Source organism: Gracilinanus agilis, chromosome 3, assembly GCF_016433145.1.
Source record: "Gracilinanus agilis isolate LMUSP501 chromosome 3, AgileGrace, whole genome shotgun sequence".
Taxonomy (NCBI): Eukaryota; Metazoa; Chordata; class Mammalia; order Didelphimorphia; family Didelphidae; genus Gracilinanus; species Gracilinanus agilis.
This window is the reverse complement of record NC_058132.1, coordinates 63136188-63150095: the sequence shown is the minus strand read 5'-3', so window position 1 is coordinate 63150095 and position 13908 is coordinate 63136188. Positions and strand designations below refer to the sequence as shown.

The 13908-nt window shown below is 46.0% G+C and overlaps 1 protein-coding gene across 1 annotated transcript in view; it reads right to left on the bottom strand.

Moving 5' to 3' along the window:
* MAN1C1 (mannosidase alpha class 1C member 1) overlaps positions 1-13539 on the bottom strand; it is a 256657-nt gene extending 243118 nt beyond the window's left edge. The window contains exon 1 of the mRNA XM_044668733.1: positions 12895-13539. Within this exon, the coding sequence (XP_044524668.1) occupies positions 12895-13422 (528 nt within the window). The 5' untranslated portion in view covers positions 13423-13539. The remainder of the gene's footprint in view (positions 1-12894) is intronic.
* Positions 13540-13908: the final 369 nt, after the last annotated feature.

Below are 13908 nucleotides of genomic sequence, written 5' to 3'. Positions count from 1 at the left end.
CATGCAGTAACCAACTATCCTAGTAACCAACTAGGACTGCAAAAAGGACTCATGGTGAAGTCTGTCTCCCACAGAGGCAATAAACTCCAGGGACGGAGTGACGTGTATACATTTTCAGCAATGGCCAACATTCTAGGGGATTTTTGCATTTCTGAACTTATTTATTATAAGGAAAGAAAGGAAAGTTAGATGAGATGAGTTATAGGGAGAGGAAGAGGAATTTTTTAAGAGCTTCAATAAAAATATTTTACAATTTTCAATGAGATACAAAGAAGGGCTAAGAAGAACCAATCAGAAGGCTAATTTAACCAGTCGGATCTGGTCTCCACAGAAAAATCTCCACATGATACAGTAGGAAAACAAGGAGAAATCAGTTCTTATAGAAGCAGACATTTTTCCTACAGTGTAGTTTAAATGCCTACCTTTGTGATGCTCAAACATTCAGCTTTCTGTGACCTAAGCTCTATCAGAAGACCTCCCACTCACACCTGTGGGGGACAGGGAGGGTTGTGGGAGAATGCCAATACATTCGATGAGCTGGAGACAGGGGCAAATTCTCCCCTAGAGGAAGAGGCCAGGCCCAGAGTCTAAGGTTAGCCTGTTTACAGAAGGAGTCTTGGCAAGATTCAATCCACAGGGTGTCCCTCTCTCCCTTTCCTCAAAAAGGAGCCTGGCCCTTGAATGGATACATGTCTGCTCTACAAAGCTCCTCTGTTTCTTTCTACATCAGCAGGTTAGCTGTTTGTACAAAGTGGGAAGCCTGGAATATACCATACAGCCCAATGAATTAAGAGTCAGTCAAGAGAACTGTGAATAAGGGGCCTTGTGAGTGACAGAGATATGTAGATACTGTAGGGAGAGGAGGGGGAGGACGGAGGAGATTGAGAGAGACAAATGACAGAGACTGAGAGAGGCAGAGAGAAAGAAGAGGAGAGAGAGAGAGAGAGAGAGAGAGAGAGAGAGAGAGAGAGAGAGAGAGAGAGAGAGAGAGAAAGAGAAAGGCAGGAAGAGAGAAAGAGAGAATGGGGAGAGAGAATAAGAGGGGGAGAGAGAATAAGAGGGGGAGAGAGAAGAGAAAGAGAGCGAGAGAAGAAGACAGAGAGAGAGAATAAGACAGAAAGGGAGAGATAGAAAGAGAGAAAGAGAGAGAATGGGGGAGAGAGGAAGAGAGAGAATGGGGGAGAGAGAAGAGAAAGAGCGAGAGAAGAAGACAGAGAGAGAGAATAAGACAGAAAGAGATAGAAAGAGAGAAAGAGAGAGAATGGGGGAGAGAGGAAGAGAGAGAATGGGGGAGAGAGAAGAGAAAGAGCGAGAGAAGAAGACAGAGAGAGAGAATAAGACAGAAAGAGATAGAAAGAGAGAAAGAGAGAGAATGGGGGAGAGAGGAAGAGAGAGAATGGGGGAGAGAGAAGAGAAAGAGCGAGAGAAGAAGACAGAGAGAGAGAATAAGACAGAAAGAGATAGAAAGAGAGAAAGAGAGAGAATGGGGGAGAGAGGAAGAGAGAGAATGGGGGAGAGAGAAGAGAAAGAGCGAGAGAAGAAGACAGAGAGAGAGAATAAGACAGAAAGAGATAGAAAGAGAGAAAGAGAGAGAATGGGGGAGAGAGGAAGAGAGAGAATGGGGGAGAGAGAAGAGAAAGAGCGAGAGAAGAAGACAGAGAGAGAGAATAAGACAGAAAGAGATAGAAAGAGAGAAAGAGAGAGAATGGGGGAGAGAGGAAGAGAGAGAATGGGGGAGAGAGAAGAGAAAGAGCGAGAGAAGAAGACAGAGAGAGAGAATAAGACAGAAAGAGATAGAAAGAGAGAAAGAGAGAGAATGGGGGAGAGAGGAAGAGAGAGAATGGGGGAGAGAGAAGAGAAAGAGCGAGAGAAGAAGACAGAGAGAGAGAATAAGACAGAAAGAGATAGAAAGAGAGAAAGAGAGAGAATGGGGGAGAGAGGAAGAGAGAGAATGGGGGAGAGAGAAGAGAAAGAGCGAGAGAAGAAGACAGAGAGAGAGAATAAGACAGAAAGAGATAGAAAGAGAGAAAGAGAGAGAATGGGGGAGAGAGGAAGAGAGAGAATGGGGGAGAGAGAAGAGAAAGAGCGAGAGAAGAAGACAGAGAGAGAGAATAAGACAGAAAGAGATAGAAAGAGAGAAAGAGAGAGAATGGGGGAGAGAGGAAGAGAGAGAATGGGGGAGAGAGAAGAGAAAGAGCGAGAGAAGAAGACAGAGAGAGAGAATAAGACAGAAAGAGATAGAAAGAGAGAAAGAGAGAGAATGGGGGAGAGAGGAAGAGAGAGAATGGGGGAGAGAGAAGAGAAAGAGCGAGAGAAGAAGACAGAGAGAGAGAATAAGACAGAAAGAGATAGAAAGAGAGAAAGAGAGAGAATGGGGGAGAGAGGAAGAGAGAGAATGGGGGAGAGAGAAGAGAAAGAGCGAGAGAAGAAGACAGAGAGAGAGAATAAGACAGAAAGAGATAGAAAGAGAGAAAGAGAGAGAATGGGGGAGAGAGGAAGAGAGAGAATGGGGGAGAGAGAAGAGAAAGAGCGAGAGAAGAAGACAGAGAGAGAGAATAAGACAGAAAGAGATAGAAAGAGAGAAAGAGAGAGAATGGGGGAGAGAGGAAGAGAGAGAATGGGGGAGAGAGAAGAGAAAGAGCGAGAGAAGAAGACAGAGAGAGAGAATAAGACAGAAAGAGATAGAAAGAGAGAAAGAGAGAGAATGGGGGAGAGAGGAAGAGAGAGAATGGGGGAGAGAGAAGAGAAAGAGCGAGAGAAGAAGACAGAGAGAGAGAATAAGACAGAAAGAGATAGAAAGAGAGAAAGAGAGAGAATGGGGGAGAGAGGAAGAGAGAGAATGGGGGAGAGAGAAGAGAAAGAGCGAGAGAAGAAGACAGAGAGAGAGAATAAGACAGAAAGAGATAGAAAGAGAGAAAGAGAGAGAATGGGGGAGAGAGGAAGAGAGAGAATGGGGGAGAGAGAAGAGAAAGAGCGAGAGAAGAAGACAGAGAGAGAGAATAAGACAGAAAGAGATAGAAAGAGAGAAAGAGAGAGAATGGGGGAGAGAGGAAGAGAGAGAATGGGGGAGAGAGAAGAGAAAGAGCGAGAGAAGAAGACAGAGAGAGAGAATAAGACAGAAAGAGATAGAAAGAGAGAAAGAGAGAGAATGGGGGAGAGAGGAAGAGAGAGAATGGGGGAGAGAGAAGAGAAAGAGCGAGAGAAGAAGACAGAGAGAGAGAATAAGACAGAAAGAGATAGAAAGAGAGAAAGAGAGAGAATGGGGGAGAGAGGAAGAGAGAGAATGGGGGAGAGAGAAGAGAAAGAGCGAGAGAAGAAGACAGAGAGAGAGAATAAGACAGAAAGAGATAGAAAGAGAGAAAGAGAGAGAATGGGGGAGAGAGGAAGAGAGAGAATGGGGGAGAGAGAAGAGAAAGAGCGAGAGAAGAAGACAGAGAGAGAGAATAAGACAGAAAGAGATAGAAAGAGAGAAAGAGAGAGAATGGGGGAGAGAGGAAGAGAGAGAATGGGGGAGAGAGAAGAGAAAGAGCGAGAGAAGAAGACAGAGAGAGAGAATAAGACAGAAAGAGATAGAAAGAGAGAAAGAGAGAGAATGGGGGAGAGAGGAAGAGAGAGAATGGGGGAGAGAGAAGAGAAAGAGCGAGAGAAGAAGACAGAGAGAGAGAATAAGACAGAAAGAGATAGAAAGAGAGAAAGAGAGAGAATGGGGGAGAGAGGAAGAGAGAGAATGGGGGAGAGAGAAGAGAAAGAGCGAGAGAAGAAGACAGAGAGAGAGAATAAGACAGAAAGAGATAGAAAGAGAGAAAGAGAGAGAATGGGGGAGAGAGGAAGAGAGAGAATGGGGGAGAGAGAAGAGAAAGAGCGAGAGAAGAAGACAGAGAGAGAGAATAAGACAGAAAGAGATAGAAAGAGAGAAAGAGAGAGAATGGGGGAGAGAGGAAGAGAGAGAATGGGGGAGAGAGAAGAGAAAGAGCGAGAGAAGAAGACAGAGAGAGAGAATAAGACAGAAAGAGATAGAAAGAGAGAAAGAGAGAGAATGGGGGAGAGAGGAAGAGAGAGAATGGGGGAGAGAGAAGAGAAAGAGCGAGAGAAGAAGACAGAGAGAGAGAATAAGACAGAAAGAGATAGAAAGAGAGAAAGAGAGAGAATGGGGGAGAGAGGAAGAGAGAGAATGGGGGAGAGAGAAGAGAAAGAGCGAGAGAAGAAGACAGAGAGAGAGAATAAGACAGAAAGAGATAGAAAGAGAGAAAGAGAGAGAATGGGGGAGAGAGGAAGAGAGAGAATGGGGGAGAGAGAAGAGAAAGAGCGAGAGAAGAAGACAGAGAGAGAGAATAAGACAGAAAGAGATAGAAAGAGAGAAAGAGAGAGAATGGGGGAGAGAGGAAGAGAGAGAATGGGGGAGAGAGAAGAGAAAGAGCGAGAGAAGAAGACAGAGAGAGAGAATAAGACAGAAAGAGATAGAAAGAGAGAAAGAGAGAGAATGGGGGAGAGAGGAAGAGAGAGAATGGGGGAGAGAGAAGAGAAAGAGCGAGAGAAGAAGACAGAGAGAGAGAATAAGACAGAAAGAGATAGAAAGAGAGAAAGAGAGAGAATGGGGGAGAGAGGAAGAGAGAGAATGGGGGAGAGAGAAGAGAAAGAGCGAGAGAAGAAGACAGAGAGAGAGAATAAGACAGAAAGAGATAGAAAGAGAGAAAGAGAGAGAATGGGGGAGAGAGGAAGAGAGAGAATGGGGGAGAGAGAAGAGAAAGAGCGAGAGAAGAAGACAGAGAGAGAGAATAAGACAGAAAGAGATAGAAAGAGAGAAAGAGAGAGAATGGGGGAGAGAGGAAGAGAGAGAATGGGGGAGAGAGAAGAGAAAGAGCGAGAGAAGAAGACAGAGAGAGAGAATAAGACAGAAAGAGATAGAAAGAGAGAAAGAGAGAGAATGGGGGAGAGAGGAAGAGAGAGAATGGGGGAGAGAGAAGAGAAAGAGCGAGAGAAGAAGACAGAGAGAGAGAATAAGACAGAAAGAGATAGAAAGAGAGAAAGAGAGAGAATGGGGGAGAGAGGAAGAGAGAGAATGGGGGAGAGAGAAGAGAAAGAGCGAGAGAAGAAGACAGAGAGAGAGAATAAGACAGAAAGAGATAGAAAGAGAGAAAGAGAGAGAATGGGGGAGAGAGGAAGAGAGAGAATGGGGGAGAGAGAAGAGAAAGAGCGAGAGAAGAAGACAGAGAGAGAGAATAAGACAGAAAGAGATAGAAAGAGAGAAAGAGAGAGAATGGGGGAGAGAGGAAGAGAGAGAATGGGGGAGAGAGAAGAGAAAGAGCGAGAGAAGAAGACAGAGAGAGAGAATAAGACAGAAAGAGATAGAAAGAGAGAAAGAGAGAGAATGGGGGAGAGAGGAAGAGAGAGAATGGGGGAGAGAGAAGAGAAAGAGCGAGAGAAGAAGACAGAGAGAGAGAATAAGACAGAAAGAGATAGAAAGAGAGAAAGAGAGAGAATGGGGGAGAGAGGAAGAGAGAGAATGGGGGAGAGAGAAGAGAAAGAGCGAGAGAAGAAGACAGAGAGAGAGAATAAGACAGAAAGAGATAGAAAGAGAGAAAGAGAGAGAATGGGGGAGAGAGGAAGAGAGAGAATGGGGGAGAGAGAAGAGAAAGAGCGAGAGAAGAAGACAGAGAGAGAGAATAAGACAGAAAGAGATAGAAAGAGAGAAAGAGAGAGAATGGGGGAGAGAGGAAGAGAGAGAATGGGGGAGAGAGAAGAGAAAGAGCGAGAGAAGAAGACAGAGAGAGAGAATAAGACAGAAAGAGATAGAAAGAGAGAAAGAGAGAGAATGGGGGAGAGAGGAAGAGAGAGAATGGGGGAGAGAGAAGAGAAAGAGCGAGAGAAGAAGACAGAGAGAGAGAATAAGACAGAAAGAGATAGAAAGAGAGAAAGAGAGAGAATGGGGGAGAGAGGAAGAGAGAGAATGGGGGAGAGAGAAGAGAAAGAGCGAGAGAAGAAGACAGAGAGAGAGAATAAGACAGAAAGAGATAGAAAGAGAGAAAGAGAGAGAATGGGGGAGAGAGGAAGAGAGAGAATGGGGGAGAGAGAAGAGAAAGAGCGAGAGAAGAAGACAGAGAGAGAGAATAAGACAGAAAGAGATAGAAAGAGAGAAAGAGAGAGAATGGGGGAGAGAGGAAGAGAGAGAATGGGGGAGAGAGAAGAGAAAGAGCGAGAGAAGAAGACAGAGAGAGAGAATAAGACAGAAAGAGATAGAAAGAGAGAAAGAGAGAGAATGGGGGAGAGAGGAAGAGAGAGAATGGGGGAGAGAGAAGAGAAAGAGCGAGAGAAGAAGACAGAGAGAGAGAATAAGACAGAAAGAGATAGAAAGAGAGAAAGAGAGAGAATGGGGGAGAGAGGAAGAGAGAGAATGGGGGAGAGAGAAGAGAAAGAGCGAGAGAAGAAGACAGAGAGAGAGAATAAGACAGAAAGAGATAGAAAGAGAGAAAGAGAGAGAATGGGGGAGAGAGGAAGAGAGAGAATGGGGGAGAGAGAAGAGAAAGAGCGAGAGAAGAAGACAGAGAGAGAGAATAAGACAGAAAGAGATAGAAAGAGAGAAAGAGAGAGAATGGGGGAGAGAGGAAGAGAGAGAATGGGGGAGAGAGAAGAGAAAGAGCGAGAGAAGAAGACAGAGAGAGAGAATAAGACAGAAAGAGATAGAAAGAGAGAAAGAGAGAGAATGGGGGAGAGAGGAAGAGAGAGAATGGGGGAGAGAGAAGAGAAAGAGCGAGAGAAGAAGACAGAGAGAGAGAATAAGACAGAAAGAGATAGAAAGAGAGAAAGAGAGAGAATGGGGGAGAGAGGAAGAGAGAGAATGGGGGAGAGAGAAGAGAAAGAGCGAGAGAAGAAGACAGAGAGAGAGAATAAGACAGAAAGAGATAGAAAGAGAGAAAGAGAGAGAATGGGGGAGAGAGGAAGAGAGAGAATGGGGGAGAGAGAAGAGAAAGAGCGAGAGAAGAAGACAGAGAGAGAGAATAAGACAGAAAGAGATAGAAAGAGAGAAAGAGAGAGAATGGGGGAGAGAGGAAGAGAGAGAATGGGGGAGAGAGAAGAGAAAGAGCGAGAGAAGAAGACAGAGAGAGAGAATAAGACAGAAAGAGATAGAAAGAGAGAAAGAGAGAGAATGGGGGAGAGAGGAAGAGAGAGAATGGGGGAGAGAGAAGAGAAAGAGCGAGAGAAGAAGACAGAGAGAGAGAATAAGACAGAAAGAGATAGAAAGAGAGAAAGAGAGAGAATGGGGGAGAGAGGAAGAGAGAGAATGGGGGAGAGAGAAGAGAAAGAGCGAGAGAAGAAGACAGAGAGAGAGAATAAGACAGAAAGAGATAGAAAGAGAGAAAGAGAGAGAATGGGGGAGAGAGGAAGAGAGAGAATGGGGGAGAGAGAAGAGAAAGAGCGAGAGAAGAAGACAGAGAGAGAGAATAAGACAGAAAGAGATAGAAAGAGAGAAAGAGAGAGAATGGGGGAGAGAGGAAGAGAGAGAATGGGGGAGAGAGAAGAGAAAGAGCGAGAGAAGAAGACAGAGAGAGAGAATAAGACAGAAAGAGATAGAAAGAGAGAAAGAGAGAGAATGGGGGAGAGAGGAAGAGAGAGAATGGGGGAGAGAGAAGAGAAAGAGCGAGAGAAGAAGACAGAGAGAGAGAATAAGACAGAAAGAGATAGAAAGAGAGAAAGAGAGAGAATGGGGGAGAGAGGAAGAGAGAGAATGGGGGAGAGAGAAGAGAAAGAGCGAGAGAAGAAGACAGAGAGAGAGAATAAGACAGAAAGAGATAGAAAGAGAGAAAGAGAGAGAATGGGGGAGAGAGGAAGAGAGAGAATGGGGGAGAGAGAAGAGAAAGAGCGAGAGAAGAAGACAGAGAGAGAGAATAAGACAGAAAGAGATAGAAAGAGAGAAAGAGAGAGAATGGGGGAGAGAGGAAGAGAGAGAATGGGGGAGAGAGAAGAGAAAGAGCGAGAGAAGAAGACAGAGAGAGAGAATAAGACAGAAAGAGATAGAAAGAGAGAAAGAGAGAGAATGGGGGAGAGAGGAAGAGAGAGAATGGGGGAGAGAGAAGAGAAAGAGCGAGAGAAGAAGACAGAGAGAGAGAATAAGACAGAAAGAGATAGAAAGAGAGAAAGAGAGAGAATGGGGGAGAGAGGAAGAGAGAGAATGGGGGAGAGAGAAGAGAAAGAGCGAGAGAAGAAGACAGAGAGAGAGAATAAGACAGAAAGAGATAGAAAGAGAGAAAGAGAGAGAATGGGGGAGAGAGGAAGAGAGAGAATGGGGGAGAGAGAAGAGAAAGAGCGAGAGAAGAAGACAGAGAGAGAGAATAAGACAGAAAGAGATAGAAAGAGAGAAAGAGAGAGAATGGGGGAGAGAGGAAGAGAGAGAATGGGGGAGAGAGAAGAGAAAGAGCGAGAGAAGAAGACAGAGAGAGAGAATAAGACAGAAAGAGATAGAAAGAGAGAAAGAGAGAGAATGGGGGAGAGAGGAAGAGAGAGAATGGGGGAGAGAGAAGAGAAAGAGCGAGAGAAGAAGACAGAGAGAGAGAATAAGACAGAAAGAGATAGAAAGAGAGAAAGAGAGAGAATGGGGGAGAGAGGAAGAGAGAGAATGGGGGAGAGAGAAGAGAAAGAGCGAGAGAAGAAGACAGAGAGAGAGAATAAGACAGAAAGAGATAGAAAGAGAGAAAGAGAGAGAATGGGGGAGAGAGGAAGAGAGAGAATGGGGGAGAGAGAAGAGAAAGAGCGAGAGAAGAAGACAGAGAGAGAGAATAAGACAGAAAGAGATAGAAAGAGAGAAAGAGAGAGAATGGGGGAGAGAGGAAGAGAGAGAATGGGGGAGAGAGAAGAGAAAGAGCGAGAGAAGAAGACAGAGAGAGAGAATAAGACAGAAAGAGATAGAAAGAGAGAAAGAGAGAGAATGGGGGAGAGAGGAAGAGAGAGAATGGGGGAGAGAGAAGAGAAAGAGCGAGAGAAGAAGACAGAGAGAGAGAATAAGACAGAAAGAGATAGAAAGAGAGAAAGAGAGAGAATGGGGGAGAGAGGAAGAGAGAGAATGGGGGAGAGAGAAGAGAAAGAGCGAGAGAAGAAGACAGAGAGAGAGAATAAGACAGAAAGAGATAGAAAGAGAGAAAGAGAGAGAATGGGGGAGAGAGGAAGAGAGAGAATGGGGGAGAGAGAAGAGAAAGAGCGAGAGAAGAAGACAGAGAGAGAGAATAAGACAGAAAGAGATAGAAAGAGAGAAAGAGAGAGAATGGGGGAGAGAGGAAGAGAGAGAATGGGGGAGAGAGAAGAGAAAGAGCGAGAGAAGAAGACAGAGAGAGAGAATAAGACAGAAAGAGATAGAAAGAGAGAAAGAGAGAGAATGGGGGAGAGAGGAAGAGAGAGAATGGGGGAGAGAGAAGAGAAAGAGCGAGAGAAGAAGACAGAGAGAGAGAATAAGACAGAAAGAGATAGAAAGAGAGAAAGAGAGAGAATGGGGGAGAGAGGAAGAGAGAGAATGGGGGAGAGAGAAGAGAAAGAGCGAGAGAAGAAGACAGAGAGAGAGAATAAGACAGAAAGAGATAGAAAGAGAGAAAGAGAGAGAATGGGGGAGAGAGGAAGAGAGAGAATGGGGGAGAGAGAAGAGAAAGAGCGAGAGAAGAAGACAGAGAGAGAGAATAAGACAGAAAGAGATAGAAAGAGAGAAAGAGAGAGAATGGGGGAGAGAGGAAGAGAGAGAATGGGGGAGAGAGAAGAGAAAGAGCGAGAGAAGAAGACAGAGAGAGAGAATAAGACAGAAAGAGATAGAAAGAGAGAAAGAGAGAGAATGGGGGAGAGAGGAAGAGAGAGAATGGGGGAGAGAGAAGAGAAAGAGCGAGAGAAGAAGACAGAGAGAGAGAATAAGACAGAAAGAGATAGAAAGAGAGAAAGAGAGAGAATGGGGGAGAGAGGAAGAGAGAGAATGGGGGAGAGAGAAGAGAAAGAGCGAGAGAAGAAGACAGAGAGAGAGAATAAGACAGAAAGAGATAGAAAGAGAGAAAGAGAGAGAATGGGGGAGAGAGGAAGAGAGAGAATGGGGGAGAGAGAAGAGAAAGAGCGAGAGAAGAAGACAGAGAGAGAGAATAAGACAGAAAGAGATAGAAAGAGAGAAAGAGAGAGAATGGGGGAGAGAGGAAGAGAGAGAATGGGGGAGAGAGAAGAGAAAGAGCGAGAGAAGAAGACAGAGAGAGAGAATAAGACAGAAAGAGATAGAAAGAGAGAAAGAGAGAGAATGGGGGAGAGAGGAAGAGAGAGAATGGGGGAGAGAGAAGAGAAAGAGCGAGAGAAGAAGACAGAGAGAGAGAATAAGACAGAAAGAGATAGAAAGAGAGAAAGAGAGAGAATGGGGGAGAGAGGAAGAGAGAGAATGGGGGAGAGAGAAGAGAAAGAGCGAGAGAAGAAGACAGAGAGAGAGAATAAGACAGAAAGAGATAGAAAGAGAGAAAGAGAGAGAATGGGGGAGAGAGGAAGAGAGAGAATGGGGGAGAGAGAAGAGAAAGAGCGAGAGAAGAAGACAGAGAGAGAGAATAAGACAGAAAGAGATAGAAAGAGAGAAAGAGAGAGAATGGGGGAGAGAGGAAGAGAGAGAATGGGGGAGAGAGAAGAGAAAGAGCGAGAGAAGAAGACAGAGAGAGAGAATAAGACAGAAAGAGATAGAAAGAGAGAAAGAGAGAGAATGGGGGAGAGAGGAAGAGAGAGAATGGGGGAGAGAGAAGAGAAAGAGCGAGAGAAGAAGACAGAGAGAGAGAATAAGACAGAAAGAGATAGAAAGAGAGAAAGAGAGAGAATGGGGGAGAGAGGAAGAGAGAGAATGGGGGAGAGAGAAGAGAAAGAGCGAGAGAAGAAGACAGAGAGAGAGAATAAGACAGAAAGAGATAGAAAGAGAGAAAGAGAGAGAATGGGGGAGAGAGGAAGAGAGAGAATGGGGGAGAGAGAAGAGAAAGAGCGAGAGAAGAANAAGATATTTTATTTTTCCAATTACATGTAATAACAATTTTCAACATAATGTTCATCTAAAATTATAAGATCCAAATTGTCTCCCTCCCTCCCTCCACTCGGACATGGTAAGTAATTTGATCCGGATTATACATGTATTATCATGTAAAACATACTTCCATACTGGTCATTGTTGTAAGAGAATACTCATATAAAACACAAATACAAATAAATAGTATGCTTTGATCTGCCATTCCAACTGTTGTGAGTTTCAAAAGAGATTAAGGATATAAAAGAGACAGAAATAATAAAATAAAGCAATCTACCAAGGGAATAACATCTGCTGTTGTTCAGTTGTGTCCAACTCTTCGTGACCCCATTTATGGTTTTCTTGGCAAAAAATACTGCAGTGGTTTCCCATTTCCTTCTCCAACTCATTTGACAGATGAGGAAACTGAGGCAAACAGGGTTCAGTGACTTGCCCAGGATCACACAGCAGCTAATGTTTGAGGCCATATTTGAACTCAGGAAGATGAGTTTCTCCCAGGCCCAGCAATCTAGCTACCTATAACATTGGTAGAGATTGAATAAATCAAGGCAGGAAAAGGGTGGGAGTGTGAAGAGGAAAAGAACCAAATTAAAAAACCAAACAAAAAACTGCCAGCCCTAGTAGGTCATGAGGCATGTCTCTGTAAGACAATACAGACTTCAATCCTATATTAACAAGTAAGCAAAATTAGGACAGATTTGTTTATCTATTGTAAGACGAGGTGGTTTTAGGTGAGGAAGGAAGGTGGGGTATTCTGCTGAAGAATAGGATCATAGATTTCAAGCTGAAAAGAAATTTAGAAGCTATCTGTTCAACTCTCTCATTTTACAGATGAGGGAACTGAGGCCCAGAAAGGTTGAATAACTTGCCCAGGGATTCATGGTTGATATCTGAAGCAGTATTTGAAATCAGGTCTTCTGGTTTCAATTCAGAACCCTAGCCACTATCCCACCTGCAGGCTTCCAAAGCAGATCTTACTAGTTTGGGGGAGGGGGGGGGAGTTTGTTTTTAATTAAAGCAGAAAAACCTCAAAAGTCATCTTGGATTCACCAGCAGCAGCACCACCTTTCTGCTTGCAGTCTCCCAAAGGGAATCAGTCCAGGAAGAAAGCACCATGCTTCATTATACCAATAGCCTTCCCAGATTTCCCTAACACCCTGCCTCGGTATTATCGATTCTCCTAGCCTGCATCACACGCAATCATGTAGAATTATTCCAACGCTCAACAACAATAGTTTCCAGAAAGCTTACATGCATTCTTCAGTGGTGGGTCACTTACTGGCTCTGTTACAAACATTTCCAGCAAGCACCCCCCCCCCCATGACCCTTTTATTTGTAGGTACTAAGCCCTGTTCCAGTCCCAGAGAGATTTCCAGAAGTGATGAGACTTTAAGCAGCTGGGGAGGGAAGGAATCAGACAACTGGAACCTACAAATCAAAACAAATGCAAGCAGGTTCCTAGGAAGGAAATCCAGATCCTAACCTCATTGACAGCTAGCTTCAGGATGGGGTGTGTGTGTGTGAAGAGTTTCTGAAAGGAGAGAGAAGGGAGGCAGGTAAGGAAGGAAATGTGGTCACTGGGGAGGAAGGAAAGGCAATTGAAAGAAAGTGACTGGGTTAGATGGGAAGTCCAATGGTTAGGGAGGCCGCAGTGAAGCCCGTGGGGAAGGAGAGAGTAAATAAATGAGAGGAGTGCTCTAAAGGGTCAAGGGGGCAGGGCAAGAGAGGGGAAGTTTGGAGGAGGAAAAAGAGGAGAGGGAAGACTGGCAGAAGCTAATGGAAAGAGGACAGGGCCTGAGGGAGGGGGCAAAGAAATGGACTGCACAGAGCAATGACAGAAGCCAGGATTTTGCTGTTGGGTTTTTTTGTTTGTTTGTTTCTGTTTTTACCTCTTTGATTTTCTCCCTCTGAGCCAGGCTCTTGGCATCTGAGTTGCCCCTGGACCCCAGCACCGGGTGCCGGAGGCGGCTCCTGAACTCCTCGAAGACCAGGGTAGGCAAGGGGCGAGACTTGGGGGCTCTGGGAAGTCCAGTGGCTGCTCCGGGAGTCTGCTGGCCCCGGGTGGCCCCAGCTTCCTCCCAGGGAGTAGTAGGGCCTCCTGGAGGGTGTCGCCCCCCTCGGCCAGGCCCTACAGCCAGTGCCCCAGGGGCTGGAGCTGGGTTGGGAGGCGGTTCCTGCCCTGCGGCTTGGCCCTGGCCCCTAGACTCAGGCTCCCCAGCTCCCGGGGCAGTAGTGAGACGCCGGGGCCGGAGAGGCAGGAAAAGTCTCCTGAAACGGGATGAGCTGGGCAGGAGGAAGAGGGCCCCGAAGCACAGGGTGATGAGGCCCGAGAGGAAGAGCAAGAAAAGGAACTTGTGTGAAAGGCGCAACCCGAAGACAGAGGCTGGGGCAAAGGCGGGCGTCTTCCTCATCAGCATCTTCGGCCAAAGCCTCCCGCCGTAGCGGGGCGAGGCCGTTGCAAGACGGAGAGTCTCGAGTCTCGGGCGAAGAAGCCTGCTGCCACTTTATAGGGGTGTCTGGGGCCCTTACTGTCTTGTCCCGTCGCTCCGTCTGCTTGGGCTCAAATCCTAAACACAAGCCAGAACTCCGGGGGTCCTTACCGGAGAGAGCCCCCCCACCCCACCCCAACTCCCGCCTTGGCGAAGGAAGGACCCTCAAGCGTCTGGAGGAGTATGTCAAGGGCGCATAGGGGAGAGGCGATTCCGAGGGAGTCCAAGAAAACTGAGGATCGAGGGAGAGTAGGGGTAGATAGCGTGGAATCCCCTGGGAGGTAGGAGCAGTTTGCCGAGGCTTCGCAGCTACTCGGCCCACTGGCCACGGTCCCCGCTCGGCTAGCAGCGGAGTTACAAGTTGAGTCAGTTTCCAGCGAATCCCAGAGACATCCTGGGAGATGAGGGAGGGGA